Raw genomic sequence first — 16,386 nt, forward strand, 5'->3', positions numbered from 1 at the left:
GATTTCTTGACGGCTGTTTCTATGGATGTTAATCCAAGGAAAATCAGGCCCTTGACCATTTCAAGATTTTTCTCAATTTACTGTGAATTTGTTCATTGGTCCAGATTTATTTTGGTTGGTTGGTTGGTTGGTTGATTGGTTGGTTGGTTGGTTGGTTGGTTGGTTGGTTGGTTGGTTGATTGGTTGGTTGATTGGTTGGTTGGTTTTCTTTGTTGTTATTGTATTGTTAGGTGCCATCAAGTCAAGTACAACTTATAGCAACCCTGTGAACAAAAGACCCGAAACCAGTCCTGTCCTGCGCCATCCTCACACTTCCTAACAAGAGCCTATTGCAGCAGTCACCATGTCCATCCACCTGTTTGAGGGTCTTCCTCTCCTTTGCCAACCCTCCACCCTTCCCAATATCATGTTCTTCTCCAAGGAACAGCAACATGTCCAAAGTATGCCCAAAGTATGTTAGTGAAGCCTCATCTTTCTTGCCTCCAAAGAGCACCCTCTCCAAGATGTATCCATTCATTTTCTTGGTCATCCATGGGCTGTTCAGTGCTCTTCTCCAACACCACAGCTCAAAAGCATCAATTCTTTTTCTGTCATCCTTATTCATTGTCAAGGTCTCAGATGCAAGGTCTCAGCTAGTAATTGGAAAGATCATGGCCTGAATCTGACGCACCTTATTCCTCAAACTGACATCACTACTGTTGAGGTTTGATCCATAACAAAAGCTGTAGTCTTTTATCTTCTATGATAAAGCCTTCAAGCCCTCTTCACTTTCAGCAAACAAGGTTTTGTCATTTGCATAACACAGATTGTTAGTGGGTGCAGGTGGAGGTGGTGTGTAAAAGCCACAAAGGTGGTCACCAATGGCAAACAGCACTGGCCTGTCTCACCCACCACCACACTGAGGCTACTTAGTGGGTGACTTCCTCTAATCTCGATGTGACATCCTTCTTCAAATAGTCCAGCTTTTTTCATTATTTTCTCTGTATACAGATGTAATCAGTAGGCTGAAAAGATGTAGCACTGATCCACACCTTTCTGGATTGTTTCTTTCTTGATTTTAAACCAGGCACAATCTTTTTTGTTGTTGTTGTTGAAACAATTTATGTATGGGTTTTGCATGAGCACAATTAAGTGTTCTGGAATTTTCAGTGGCTTCATGGAAAAAACTTTCAAACTCATTTTCATCTAGTGTGGACCGATTCACAGCTGACTCTCCAGAGGGCTTTCAGAGGCTGTAAACGGCACAGGGGAAGATCGTTCATCTGTCACCTGCATAGCCATTGATGATTCACTAGAACTGCCAGAGGGTACAACTCTCTACAGATTATACCATCGGGGCTCCCTAAAATGGAATGCACTAAAGACCCCAAAGGGGACAAATCACATCCGGCCCATGTATAGCGTGGCAGTGGGGGTTCAGTGGTACAATTTGCATCTTCCAAGCGAAACACCTGGTTCTGACAGCACTTCTCACATGCAGCCACCACCTGTCCACCAGTGGTGACCTGGGTGTTGCTATGATGCTGACCAGGTTTCAACAGTTTCCAGACCAATGTAGACTAGGAAGAAAGGCCTGGTGATCTACATTAGAAAATCTATCAATGCATATACTTTATCAATCCCACAGCCCATTCTGTAACCACTTACAGGGATGATGCTGGACTGGCCAGTGCTTCATTCCATTGTGTGTGGGTCACCTTGAGTTGGGACTTAATCATGGGGTGAAGTGCTTTATCCAAGGCCACATGACACATTAGTAGCAACACAACTCTCACCTCATTTGACTCCTCATTAGAAAGTAATAATGTGTAATCCCTGTGCCTTGTGTCCCAAGCATGGGCACTGTGCAAAGGAATGGTCACTTACCCTTTGAGTGTTTATTCAGAGGCTAGACATACAACGTAGCAGATGTGGGTACCCCAAAGGGGACACAGGTGGACAGATGGCACCTGAGTGCTCTCTGAAAAGAGGGGAGTCCGCTGTCAAGTTTAGTCATCCAGGAGCAAGAGCCCATTAACCCAGGAGAGCTTTGTTGAGGAAACAATTGAACATCCTGAGAATGTTGGTTTAACAAGGTGTCAGGGGGTTACAGCAGGTGATCTCGCTTGTGCTCTAACCTGTGATCTCTCTTCTCTCCTTCTCAATGTGGCCCCTCCCCACCCAGGTCACCGTCAACTACTATGAGCAGGACGGGAACACTCCCATTGACCAGGCTGGGCTCTTCCTCACGGCCATTGGTGAGTTGGTCTGGATGCCTTTGTCCCCCCAGGGCCTGGCATCACTACTTCTCAGTGGCTCTCAGGCTGGACAAGTGGTCAGCACGCAGACTGCATATGAATAATGCAGGCCCCAGGAGAGATGACACAGTGTTCCTGGTCCCTGTTACTGGGGTGGGAACAGAACGAGGTGGTCAGCCAGTGACTCACTCCCATGTCAGCGTCGCCATCAGACCTCACACTTTGCTACTGAAATAGGGTCAGTAGCAAAGCTCTTCCACTCCTTAGGGAATTCTCAGTTGAATTTGGTTTCTGGTCACCCTGTCTCTCTGCATGGAGAGGGTGTCCATTCTTGGGTGTAAGGGCACCTCAGGACAATTTTAGGGGACCCTAGCAGATGGTAACCAGAGCTTCTTAGGTCATGGGCTGGCCCCCAGCTTGTGTGCAAATCTCTAATGCACACACAGCCCCCAAGTTGTCTCAGGTGACTGTCTCCAAGGAAACCTAATTCCACAGGCACAGCACAGCCGGGGACACCTGAGAATGGAGGCAGACGGGACAGCAGCCAAAGGCCTGTTGAAGGGTGAAAGAGACGGTAATGAGGCTTTCATCAAAATAAGGACAGGCAGAAGGCAACATAAACTTCCAGGACCTCAAAATCCCTGGTCCCTGGACTCCCCTCCACCAGAGCTTCAAGACCTATTCTCACAAGGAACGACTAGCCTTTGCTCCAGAACATTCCAAACCTGCTCATCATAAACGGCTGTGCTAATCCTTCTGGGGTTCCATTTCTCATTGTAGTCAGGTGCCAGAAAGCCGTTTTATAATTCATGGTGACTGCAGTGTGACAGCACAGAACTGCTCCAGAGGGGTTTGTAGACTGTAGTCTTTACTGGGAGCCCTGGTGGCACAGTGATTAAGCTCTCGGCTGTTAAGCATTAAGGTTGGTTCAAACCCACCAGCCACCTGGAGGGGGAAAGATTTGGCAGACTGTTTCTGTAAAGATTTACAGCCTTGGGGCGGGGGGAACTGGGCGGGGAGAGAAGTGCAGCAATGAATGAATGGAAATCCAAAATCTCTGTAAATGTCCATTAAAATTATTCAAATAAAATTTAAAAAAAAAAGGTTTACAGCCTTGGAAACCTTCTGGGGCAGTTTGGCTCTGTGAGGTGTGGCCACATGAGTAAGAATATTCTTAGGGGGGGAAATCTAAGAATAAATTTGATAGCAACAGGTTTTCATCTTCATAGAAAACTCTCAGTAGAGTCACTATGGGTTAGTGCTTGTTGTGTATCAACAAGTCAGAACCGACTTACCCCTGCTCCTCCAGCGGTTCTTAGAGGCAGGACACTGCACCAGTGGAGACTGGCCATCTTTTTCCTGCAGACCAGCTAGTGGATTCGAACCGCATGACTTTGGGATTGCAGCACAACTTTTTACCACTAGGCCACCAGAGCTCCCTTATGAGTTAAAATCAGCAACAACTTTATGGGAGCAGATCGCAAGTTCTTTCTCCCCCAGAATTGCTGGGCAGGTTTGAACCCCCAACCTTTCAATTAGCAACTGAGCACTGAACTGTTGTGCCACCCTTGTGTGTTTTTCCTCTATTTACAAAGTACGTACCTGTTAGAAGTTCCCAGATATTTTTATCCTACAGTCCAGTAAAATCCACTCACACACACACACACACACACACACACACACCCAAGGAATGAGGGGATTGGCATTGACTTTAATACTTACCATTTAAAAGACAATAAAACAATTCTCCATTAACTATCACTATCATCTTGTGGACAGAAGGGTCATTTTAACTTCAGAAAGTCACTCACGTGCTCTCACTGCCAATCCTGTTGATGCCGACTCGTAACGAAGCTCCATCTTTTAGTTTTTTGGCTGTAAATCTTAGCAGGAGGGTCCGCGTGTCTTTCTCCCTTGAAGCTGCTGGTGGGTTCAAGCCCCTGCCTGTGCTCTCAGCCTGGTGGTCAGCAGCTTCATGCCACAGACTACCCACCAGAGCTCCTCACCCAGAGAGGAGGCAGCACATGATCTCAGAATCAGAGACAAGCATTTGCATGGCATGAGTGAAGCTTTAGGGAAAATACACTCCATAGAATTTTGTACTTCCTTTCCCACTGGGGACTCTGATAGAAATTTGGTTGCACCTAGGAAATGCTGGTCTGATTGACTATTTCAGATCTGATCTTCGCTCTGGCATTTCTCAGGAAGCCTTTGAACCCTACACCCTTACTTATTGTTTGAGGGTAGTGCCACAGAGACAAGGACCAGCCCTTAGATGATGGACTGTCTCCAGCAGGTATCTGAGTCTATCTCGCTCAGCTTCTATCACGATCCATGAGAAGCTTCAGAACAGGCGCTGTGTTCCTTCCCATCATACTGTGGCCACGGGCAGGTCACATCCCCTCTCTCAGCTTCAGCTTCCTCATCTGCAAAATGGGCTCAAAACGCACCCTTGCACGATGATGGTGAGGATTCAGTGGTTTCAGTGGCATGGGCAAGGGCCTAGCAGGGCTCAGTGCATGTCCTTCCCCCTTTCTCCTGGGGGTGCCACATTTTCTCTTTGAAACTAAGAGCCTTACTGCTCCTCAATCTTACTGCTGGGATTTGTGGATGACCCTACAATGCCCTAGGTCAAACCAGGCCCTGGATCTTTTCCCCTGTCTTGCTACAGACTCCTGGGACTTTGACAGGTAGCCCTCCCCTAACCCCATTACACTTCACTTGTCCCAGAAAAGTCAGGGCTTTGTGTTAATTGTTCTCTGAGGGTCTTCCAGAATTCAAAATCTGATAAGGTCTGCTTATCTGGTAAGGCTTCCCTATCAAAAGGAGTCCCTGAGTAGCACAGAATGGTTAGTTCAGCTGCTGGACAAAGGTTGGAGGTTCAATTCCACTCAGAGGCACCTAGGAAGAAAGGCCTGGCAATCTACTTCCAAAAGATCACACCATGAAAATCCTGTGGGGCACAGTTCTCACAGGTCATAACTCACTCAACAGCAACTAGTTGGACTTCCTTGTTTTTCCCTGTTTAACAGGGAAAGTAGTGAGGGGAAAGGAGGGAGGGAGGGAGGAGTTGTCCCACCCTCTTTGCTATGGTTCCGGCCTCAGGAGCAGTGTACATACACAAGTCTGGAGAATATTTATCATCACCCCGAAGAGCTCACTCTGGGCCCCCTCTTCAGAGCCTTTAGAGTACTTGCCCCAGTTGGCTGTGGGGGTGTCCTTCCTCCCCACCACACTCAAAGCTGTCAGCTGACACACTATAAAATGCCTCGTAATTTCTCTCCTGCAACCCCCAAGGCGGTGTGGGCACCCTGCCACACTCCACGGGTGCCGGCGGCCCGCCAGAATGCCTGGGCTGCAGCCACGGCTCAGTGTCTTGATTCTCAGGGCAGATTGCCTTGAACCCAATCCTGGTGACATTTCCCATTAATCTACCCTACACCCCAGGCGCCATCTGACACCTTGGGCTATTCTGGGAAGTTGATGTAGAATCTGGAGCCCCTGGGAAATGTTGTCTGGAGCCCAGATACCTTCCCCTGCCCCCCTTGGGGAGGGCAGGGTTGTCCCTAGAGGGCAGGTCACACAGATCTCGGCTCCCCTGCATGGAGCTCCTCATTGGAGTCTAACTAAAGTGGGTATTGAGGTAGCCTTACAAGAGAGCAGAAGACCTACAGGAGTGGCTTGTGGCATGAAGGATGGTGGCTGACTATGATCATGGTCATGAGAGAGAAATCTGGAAGCTCTATGGGTAATTGGGAGAGGGTGATAATGCAATCAAATTGTGAAATGCCTACATTTTGTAACAGGAAGTCAGTTAAAGTTACTAAAATTAATATACCAAGAAGTGAAAATGCATATTAGTAGTAGGGACAAGCCCTGGTGATTATGTGGACAAAGTATTCCTCAACTAGCCAAAGGTTTGGTGGTTCAAACCCATCAGCTCCTATGGACCTGAGAAAGAGATGAGATGAGGCTGTCTGCTTCCAGAAAAATGGATTATTGTTGTTTTGTACCAGCAGGTCAGACCCAACCCTCTAGGGTTGTTTTCTTGGACTGTAGGTCTCTCACAGGAGGAGATTGTCCATCTTTCTCCCTGGGAGCAGCTGGTGGATTTGAACCACATGCCTTTTGATGGGCAACACAACTCCTTGCCACTAGGCCACCAGAGCTTTGGAAACTACAGTATAGTTTTACTCTGTCCTTCTATGAGCTGTAGTGACACAGTGACTGCAGCAATGGGCTCAAGTGTGCTGCAGGTGGTGAGGATGGCACAGGAGAGGACAGGGCTCAGATCTTTTGTTGTTCATTGGGTGGCTGCGAGTCATACTGGAGATGGCACCTAACAACAACAACAACCAGATCTTTATGAATCAGAACTGACCCGATGACAGCGGATTAGTATTCGGGAAGTTGCCTCAGGTAGGTGAGGGAAAGGACTGGACAGGAAATTCCTGTGTTTCTCTAGAAGTCTTTTGATATTGATTATGCAAAGGCATTTGACTGTGTGAGTCATAACAAACTGTAGCTGACTCTGAGAACAATGGGAATCCCAGAACATTTAATTGTGCTAATGCGAAACCTATACTTGGACCAAGAGGCAGTAGTCAGAACAGAGCAGGGTAACACTGCGTGGTTCAAAATTGGGAAAGGTGTACGCCAGGGATGCATCCTGTCTCCATACCTTTTCAACATGTATGCAGAGCAGATTATCCGGAGGCTGGGCTCTATGAGGAGAATTGTGACATCAGGATTGGTGGAAGATCTATTAACAATCTGCATTATGCAGACGACACAACCCTGCTTGCTGAAATTGAGGAGGACCTCATGCACTTGCTGCGGAGGGTCAAGGACTGCAGCCTTCAGTATGGACTGAGGCTCAATGTCAAGAAGACAAAGATTCTCACCACTGGACCAATTGGCAGTGTCAGGATGGATGGCGAAGAGATTGAGATTGTTCACAGCTTCAGTTTGCTCGACTCCACAGTCAACACTCTTGGCACCAGCAGTCAGGAAATCAAAAAGCGTAACATGATGGGGAAAGTCTGCTGTTAGGGACCTCTCTAAAGTACTCAGGGGCAGGCCAGGGTCTTTGCAATCGCTTGTTATGCATCAGAGAGTTGGACAATGACTAGGGAGGACAGAAGGAGAGTTGATGTCTTTGAGCTGTGGTGCTGGAGAAGAGTACTGAATGTACCATGGACTGCCAGGAAAACAAACAGATTCATCTTGGGGAGGATTAAACCAAGCTGCTCCTTGGAGGCAAGGATTCTGGGGCTTCATCTGACATACTTTGGACATGTTGCCAGGAGGAACGGGTCCTTGGAGAGGGACATCATGCTTGGGAGGGTGGAGGGACAGCGCAGGAGGGGAAGACCCTCTATGAGATGGATTGATTCGGTGACTGGGGTAATTGGGATGGGTGTGTCAGAGGCAGTGCGGTTGGCACAGGATAGAGCAGGGTTTAGGGCTGTTGTGTATAGGGTCGCTATGAGTAGCAAATGACTCGACGGCATATAACAACAACAACATACAAATAGTGCACAATAAAGTTTAGACATTTAAGAAATTCATAATGAAATAAAGCATTATAAGCCCACCCACAGCGATCAAGTCAGTCCTGAGTCATAGCGACCCCACGCATGACAGTAACTGCCCATAATCTTTGAAGAAGCAGACTGGCTTTATAGAAGTAACATGTCTTCCTCCTGAAAAGCAGCTGGTGGATTTGAATTGCCCACTTTTCCGTTAGCAGCCAGCACTTAACCCATAGCACCACCAGAGCCCCCAAGCATTATAATGACCCTCCAGCGGGCTTCTGAGGCTGTAAATCTTCACAGGAGAGGACTGCCCATCTTTCTTCCTCAGAGCAGCTGATGGATTTGAACCATCTGCTTCCTAGTTAACAGTGAAGCCCACTACACACCACGCCACCACAGTTCCTGAAGCACTACAAGTGCCTCATAATTTCTCTCCTGTGATCCACTGCTTTAAGAGACACACCATGAGCACCACGAGGAGCTGCAATGGCCCTTCGCAGGGGCATTTTGGAGGTGCTGAAGATGAAGGCCACAGGGGCTATTCATGCTCCTCTGAGAATGGCCTTTGGGGACCTAGTCTTGGGTCTTAAAATTTGGAAGACTTGGTATTGGAAAGCCAACCCCACCAGCCAGAGGTCAGCCAAAGTCAGCCTTGGTCAGCTAGAGGTCAGCTTTGGTCAGAAGGAGTTCAGCCTAAGTCAGCGGGAGGTCTGGAGCAGCAGAAGGGGGAGCAAAGCGAAGGGTCTGTCAGCCCAGACGGGAGGGGGATACCTGCTCTGTGTGTTCTGGGGACTTTGTGGTTCCTTGGCTGCCAGGAGCCTCCTCGTCTGTGATAATGCCAGCTCACGCCAGCAGTGGTTGAATTCCAGGAGATCTGGTAATGGAGTGTTCTGCAGCTGGCAGGGTACACTAACCCCACGGGAGAGATTTTAGAAAGAAAAACAAAGAGAAAGACTGCTAACATGGCAAAGTCGGCAGCTTGCTCCCAGGGTGGAGCTGAGGGAAGCCAGCATTCACAGAAGCCTCTCCAACTGGAAAGTTCTCTATCATCTTAGCAGCCAAAACCAATCCTGTCCCCTCGATCTGAACCTTCAGCTTCTTTAACAGAAGTTTCCCTTCTTCCTCCATAGCATCTTTATCTTGCGCTAGCCTCAATGATTATCCAACATGTAGATTTCTTGAGAGCAGGCACCGTGCCTCAACTACCCAACGTCAGAATGCTGGTGCCCAGGGCAAGACCTGGAACATAGTAGATGCTCAACAATGATCTGTTGAGTGAAAAGTATCAGTGAATGGGAGGGTTTTAGAAAATGCTGCATCATAGCCTGTAACTCATAGGGCTGCATAGATTGGGACATTAGAGAACTGCCTCTCCCAAGGACCAAGTGTCCCTAACATCGTCTTCTACACTCAGAGCCATTCAGGGTTGGAAGGAATCAGATTGTAGGCAAAGGGAGACCTGAATGTAATCTCTGGACTCAGACAGACTGAGCTACACAGACAAGAGTGACATCAGTGCCCTTCCTGTGCCAGGACCCTCCTCTGCACCCATCAGGGTGAAGGTGCTTTTGCCAAGGGGATTGAGTAGGAATGCATTTATTCCCACCCAACTCCCACTTCTATCCAAGTCATGCTCAGGCGGAGGGCGAGCCCTCAGGGGCAGCTCCCGGAGCCTGGAGCCAGGTCATTTCATTCAGTGTGACCCTCTAAACACCTTCTCAGCAGCTCCCCCGCCCTGCCCCGCTAGTCTCTACCTCAGGGATCTTTGGCCTCCCAGGGGGCATTTGGCAATGTCTGGAGACATTTTTGGTTGACACAAGTGGAAAGGTGGTACTGGCATGTAGTAGGTAGAGACCAGGGATGCCGCAGCCCACAATGCACAGGGAAGCCCTGCAACAGACTATTATCTGGCTCTAAATGCCAAAAGTGCCCACTCCTGCATTTAGTACAACTGCTTTAAGCAGCTCTCACTCACTCATTCACGCATTGCCTTTAAGTCAGAACTGACCCAGAGCTGACCTTCCAGGGGGTTTTCAGAGATTATAAATTGTACATGAGATTGTCCATCTTTCTCCCTCAGAGCAGTGGGTAGATTCAAACAACCTGCCTTTGGGTTGGCAGTGCAACTCCTTACCCAGTAGGCCACCAGAGCACCCTCTCCAGGCAGAAAGGGCCCATTTTACTGGTAAGGAAGTTGGCTTCAGAGAAGCTGTTTAACCTGCCCAAAGTCTCACAGCAGGTAATTAGAGAGCCAGGGTTTGAAACCAGCACCTGCTGATGCTAAAATTTGGGCTCCTTCCACTGTTCCCCACAGTCTCCGTGAAGCATGTCCCCTGACACCAAAGGCCCCCTCACCAAGAGAAAGGAGAAGCTTGGTTCCGCTCTGGGTCCTCTACTTGGACACCTGGCCTCACAGGCACACTCAAGTTGAGATGGGATGTAACTCAGTCCTTGGAGGTAGAATCTAGATAGCTGAGCATTCTGGGAGAAAGAAAGACATACACACAAAACTACTCATATGTACACACACAAACACGCATATGTGCACACACCAATGTACAGATTAGAAAAAGCACTTACGGAACTCTATCCCTGAACATTTTCAAATATAGGCTTTGAGACAGGCTAAGATTTTCACCACTGGACCAATTGGCATCATCAGGATGGATGGCAAAGAGATTGAGATTGTTCACAGCTTCAGTTTGCTCGGCTCCACGGTCAACACTCTTGGCACCAGCAGCCAGGAAATCAAAAAACGTATCGCGATGGGAAAGTCTGCTGTTAGGGACCTCTCTAAAGTACTCAAGAGCAGAGGTGTCTCTCTGGAGACGAAGGTGCGCCTGATACAGGCCATGGTCTTTGCAATCACTTGTTATGCATCAGAGAGTTGGTCAATGACTAGGGAGGACAGAAGAATTGATGCCTTTGAGCTGTGATGCTGGAGAAAAGTATGGAATGTACCATGGACTGCCAAGAAAACAAACAGATTCATCCTTGAGAGGATTAAACCAAGCAACTCCTTGGAGGCAAGGATTCTGGTGCTTCGTCTGACATATTTTGGGCATGTTGCAAGGAGGGACAGGCCCTTGGAGAGGGACATCATGCTTGGTAGGCTGGAGGGACGGCACAGAAGGGGAAGACCCTCTATGAGATGGATTGATTCAGTGACTGGAGTAATCGGGATGGGTGTGTCAGAGGCAGTGCAATTGGCACAGGATAGAGCAGCGTTTAGGGCTGTTGTACACAGGGTCGTTATGAGTCGCAAACGACTCGACGGCACATAACAACAACAACATCCACAGTACACCGTTTCTGTCATTGACATCTGTGTGAACTCTGAATTGAGGCTTTCAGCTCTGTGCATGGAGGACCACTTCACCCACTATATGGACCTGACTGAGGCACAATGAGGTGGTAGAAGACCCCTTCAAATTGCCCTGAGGGGGCAGACCTGAAAGCCTTTGTAATCTGTGAAGTCTTGCAGTGGCTGCCTCAGGAGGGAGGGGGTAAGCTGTCCCTGGTGCCACGTGCCTTCCTCCTGCCCTGTCTCACTCTATCTGGAAGCTCTGCTTAATGACTAACCCATGTGTTTTGTCCTCAGAGATCTCCCTGGATGTGGATGCTGACCGGGATGGTGAAGTAGAGAAGAACAACCCAAAGAAGGTATCCTGGGCAGACATGGGCAGAACTAGGGATAGGGAGAGATTCCCAAGAGCAGAGCCCAGGCTGGAGCCTGAAAAAGGCATGGCCCTTCCACCAAGCAGAGAGAACCCCCATCTCTCAGATGAACAAACTGAGGCCCAAGTCAGACTACAAGTACACGGCAAATCAGGAACCACTAGGTGATCCTCGAGTCTCAGTTTCCCCATTAACAGGTGTTCCAGGCACATTAGCTTTGACGTTTCATACACATTCATTCATGTATTCATCATCCATTCATTCTGTTATCCTGCACTTCTCAATCCCATTCTCCTCCCTCACAAGCAAACATGACAGGCTTAACATCTCTCTTCCTGTAATTATTCTTGCAAAACACAAGGTGCAGTTGGTATGCATGTATTTTTAATTTGTGCAGATGGTACTGTGAGCTTTATGTCATCCCACTTCATGCTTTCTCTTTACCATGACCACTTTAACTCAGTTTTGAATTGCATCACTTTTGCTCTATGCAGACCCAGACTGTTGCTCTCTTTTCCTCTGTTCTCTGCCCTTCTGTTTCATTTAAACATTTGCCATGTGCCTATTTTACTTTTAGAATAGCAAACAAAATCCTAGATTGAGTTACAGATACACTGATACTTTAGAAGATAAATACCTGCAGGCAGTGGGAGCCTGGGGTCTAGCAATCTGTCCAGTACTCTGCACATGAAGCACAGAGACCTCAAGGCTGTTGAGAAGCCTGAGGGGAGGATTTATAAAGGGGGCACTGTCTCAACCGTCCCTTCTCAAGAAGCCACTCTCAGAAAGAAGCCTGGTCAACTCTGCATGTATGTTATCTGGGTGTTCAGCCAACCTCCAGAGAGGCCTTTGAGCCCAGCATCCCAAGAACTCAATGGCCTGAATTTCTCCACCTGGATCAGAGATATTGTCACGTTCTTTTCTTCACTGATCTATAAATATTTGTTGAGCATCTTTTATAGTTCAGTCCTGGCTCAGGCCTTGGAGACACAGAAAGGTGGGAAGATTGCCCTTAGGAAGTCCACTGTCCATTGGGGGAGGTAATCATTAAATAGATAACATGGTGACTGTGTCATCACAATTGTCCTAAGTCTTCTGACAAAGGATGTATGAGTTGCCAGAGTGTTAAGTTGTTCTGGAGAATCATCAGGGCTTCCTGGAAGAAGGGAGTGACGGCTGGAAGGAGGTGGAGAGTTGGCCAGGTGAAGGCAGGCAGGACAATGTTCCAGGCTGAGAAACCAGCATGGGCCAAGACCATGGGCCAAGCTTTGAGTCTGTGGGGAACGGAAGCAGGAGGAGTGAGCAGAGCGGGAGAGAGGATGTGATGGAGAGGTGGGCAGGTGTCAAAGGGCTTTGAGGGCCACATGAGGATTTAGGGATTAATCCTAAATCAACAGGGTGCTCTGGCGGGTCATTGAGCAGGACACCACATGATCTGGTGGAGATGGTTCTAGCAACACCCGGGCTGAAGTGTGGGAAGCGGATCACCTTGCAGGTCCCCTTTGAAACACTCCAAACATATCTGGAAAGAACTCAGTGTCTATCCTTCCAAGTGTCTACCCCCAAACCCCTCTGGAAACCTTTGGGCTGGTCTAGGATGTCAGTCTGCTGGTTCCTTTGGCTGCTCTCTGACCCCCTCCCTGGCCTCCACCTGACGTGATGTTCACTGCTGCCCAGTCAGCCTCCTCGTCTCTCTCTGCCATGTCTACCTCCTCAACTTGCCTTTGACTCTCACACTGATCTTCTCTGGGCATCATCATTGGGACTTGACAGTTGCCAGGTCACAGCTGCCCCAATAAGTGGCGGCTGCTCTTCCGTCTCATCTTGGACCACGGATCTCTCCTGCGTCCTGCAGGGTCTGCTCTGGCGTTGGGACTATCTGCCAGAAGGTAAAGAAGAATGGCACTGACCTCTCTTCCCACCCCTGCAGGCATCCTGGACCTGGGGCCCCGAGGGCCAGGGGGCCATCCTGCTGGTGAACTGTGACCGAGAAACGCCATGGCTGCCCAAGGAGGACTGCAGTGATGAGAAGGTCTACAGCAAGGAAGGTACCAGCAAGATGCACATTCCACAGGGGAAGGGGAAGGGAGGCCCGGGTGGTCAGAGACAGTGGGAACATTCTGCAGAGTCCTGGGCTGCCGAGAGTGAACAGATGTGGACTTGGGGCTCCTATGTCCAATCTCACGAAAAGCAGAAAACAAAATTCTAAATATAGTTTGATTGCAACCATGTGTTTTAAAATTATTCACATGAATGGAAACATGACTGGAAAGAAATCCCTCATCAAGTTCTTGAGGGGTTGTCTCTGGCCCTGGAAATGAGGCCTGATTTTCATTCTCCTTATGCTTTTCTGTTGTCCCCATGATGCTCATCTGTCAGGGTGCATTTGTTCTTGATTATAAAGGCCACCAATCGCTCTAGGGTAACACTCCCACGCGGATCTCAAATTCTAACCTCCTCCTCCTCTGTCTGCCCCTCAGACCTCAAGGACATGTCTCAGATGATCCTGAGAACCAAAGGCCCCGACCGCCTCCCAGCAGGATATGAAATTGTTCTCTACATTTCCATGTCGGACTCGGACAAAGTGGGCGTGTTCTACGTGGAGAGTGAGTGACCCAGCCCACCCCTTCCGGCACCTCCAGCCCCTTCAGTACTCACAGGGCAAGAACTGAGCCTTCAGTGCTCACGGAGTAGAACTGTGCTCCATGGAGGGGAAGGGAGGATCACCAGGCCTTTCTTCTAAGGCACCTCTGGGTAAACTTGACCCACCAAGCTTGGGCTAGCAGCTTATTTGTGCCATTCAGAGACTCTTTTTAGTAATTGTTGTGGTGTACCATGAAGTCAGAACTGACGCACAGATGACATTCCAGAGGGCTTTCAGAGACAGTAAATCACACAGAAGGAGTTTGCCCACCTCTCTCCCATGGAGCAGCTGGTGGATTTGAACTGCATAACTTTGGTTTGGTAGCGTGATTCCTTACCACTAAGCCACCAGAGATCTAGTTATGGTAACTGGGAAATGCTATTGTCCTGTAAAATCTCCAGACTTGACTTCTCTGTAGAGGAGTTTGTAGTAACACGTGTTTATGTGGAGTCCAGAGGCCCTTCCTCCCAATGACCTGGGGGAGAAAGGGGTTTTGAGGTCCCTTCTTTTCTGGAGTCACATCAGAATGACGCCTAAGGCAGGTATTATCTCTAGGCGTGTTCTGAGCACATTGGACTTTCTGGAGCAGCGAATTGCCTCTTTGTTTTAAAGACTCGCTGAGAGGGTGGACTCTTTGTTCTCTTGTTCTCAACAAGGCATCCCGAGCCCCAGCCGGGCAGGAACAAGCTTCTGCTCTAGAACTACTCCTCACAGCAGCCTGCTCCGTCTCATTCTTTCGACCAGTATGTACTGAGCCTCTCTCAGAGCCAGGGCTATTCTTGCTGATACTGCTGTTGTTAGCTGCCATTGAGTCAATCATAAATTCATGGTGACCCCATGCACAGCAGTGTCAGATCACTGTGATCCATAGGATTTTCATTTTCTGGTTTTTCTGAGGAGGAACACCAGGCCTTTCTTCCTCGCCTTCTTAGTCTGAGCATTCTACAGGAACTTGTTCAGCATCGTAGCAAACTTCCAAAAAGGGACGTTGGGTACTTTGCCTATTACTTGAACCTGGATCTTTAGCATAGAGAGTGGGAATTCTACCAGTGAATAAGCAACGTCCTCCTCAGGAACTGTCATCAGTGCTGGGGTTAATGCAGTGAACAAGATAATTGAATCCCACCCTCGATAAGCTGCCGGGTTAGTGAGTGAAGTATGTGAATAAGCAGCACAATGAAAGAAAGTGAAATCACCAAGTTAAAGAGAATGGCAGGGGCAGAGGTGAGGTGACCCTAGCCTAGCTTGCCAGGAATGGTGACATCTGAGCTGAGACCTGAACAAACAATGAGAGGGAAGCCTCCATTCACAAACTGAAGGAAGGGTATTCTAAGCAGTGGGAACAGCCATGTGTAAAACACAGAGGAGGGAGCAGCACTGAAAAAGCAGAAAGAAGTTAGAGCAGGGGGGATGTGTTAGGGGACAAGGTCAGTGAGCTGGGCAGGGCCCAGGGAATGTAGAGAGGACTTGGATTTTATTCTGAGTGCAATGGAAAGCCATTAGAGGGTTTTAAGCAAGAGGCTGTCAAGGTTTGATTTATGCATTAAATTGCTTTCTCAGCAGAAAAGTCATCCCCTGCAGTTTGCCATGGTGCAGGGCGGGGCTCCCCTCCTGGCCAGCTCTTTGAGGGGTCTAGGATGTGGGCCCTGCTTAAGTGTCCTCCCCTCTGAACAGGCCAGTAGAGCCATGAAGAGCATTGGGGGCACTGGACCCTCACTTCAGGGAGTAATTTAGCTAGAACAGCAAAGGAGAGCTGCCACCCAATGCCAACCTTGTTCAGATCCAACCTCAGCCCAGGCAGTGACCTCACACAGGTTGGAATGCCCCCAGAGTCATGCTGGCTCCACTGCCCCAGGGGGCCAGAGATGTTGATGTTTACCCTGTCCAAGCCAGGGTTGCCACTGGGGACGGGGCGTCGGCAGGGATGGGAGGGGTACAGGCAGAACCTTAACCTGGGGCTGCGACCACCATGTCATGGCACCCCAAGTTATCTTGAACATCTGGGAGGCCCTTCTCAGAGACCTATTGCAAAAGAGTCATGTTTGGACATCGTCAAGCCGTTTTATCGCTTTGTTAATGCAATGTATTTGAGTTGGGCCCAATAACATCCCTCCCCCAGCCATGCCATCTGAGATGTGACCCGAGCCGGTTAGAAAAAGGGAGAACTACTTAGTGCCAGTGCCTGTACCTACTGCCTGTCCTATCTGGGCTGCCCTCCTGCTGAAGGAACTGTTACCAACACAGTGATGACCCTGGAATAGTTAGTATCCCACAAAATGTAGAATTTATT

The 16,386-nt window shown here is 48.8% G+C and overlaps 1 protein-coding gene across 1 annotated transcript in view; it reads left to right on the plus strand.

Annotated features, from left to right (window-relative positions):
* PADI2 (peptidyl arginine deiminase, type II) overlaps positions 1-16,386 on the plus strand; it is a 65,087-nt gene that overhangs the window by 24,279 nt on the left and 24,422 nt on the right. Inside the window, exons 3-6 of the mRNA XM_006883602.1 lie at positions 2,165-2,237; positions 11,376-11,437; positions 13,383-13,500; positions 13,933-14,058. Of these exons, the coding sequence (XP_006883664.1) occupies positions 2,165-2,237; positions 11,376-11,437; positions 13,383-13,500; positions 13,933-14,058 (379 nt within the window). The remainder of the gene's footprint in view (positions 1-2,164; positions 2,238-11,375; positions 11,438-13,382; positions 13,501-13,932; positions 14,059-16,386) is intronic.

This window comes from Elephantulus edwardii, unplaced genomic scaffold (assembly GCF_000299155.1).
Source record: "Elephantulus edwardii isolate Elephantulus edwardi_28Jun2011 unplaced genomic scaffold, EleEdw1.0 scaffold00028, whole genome shotgun sequence".
Taxonomy (NCBI): Eukaryota; Metazoa; Chordata; class Mammalia; order Macroscelidea; family Macroscelididae; genus Elephantulus; species Elephantulus edwardii.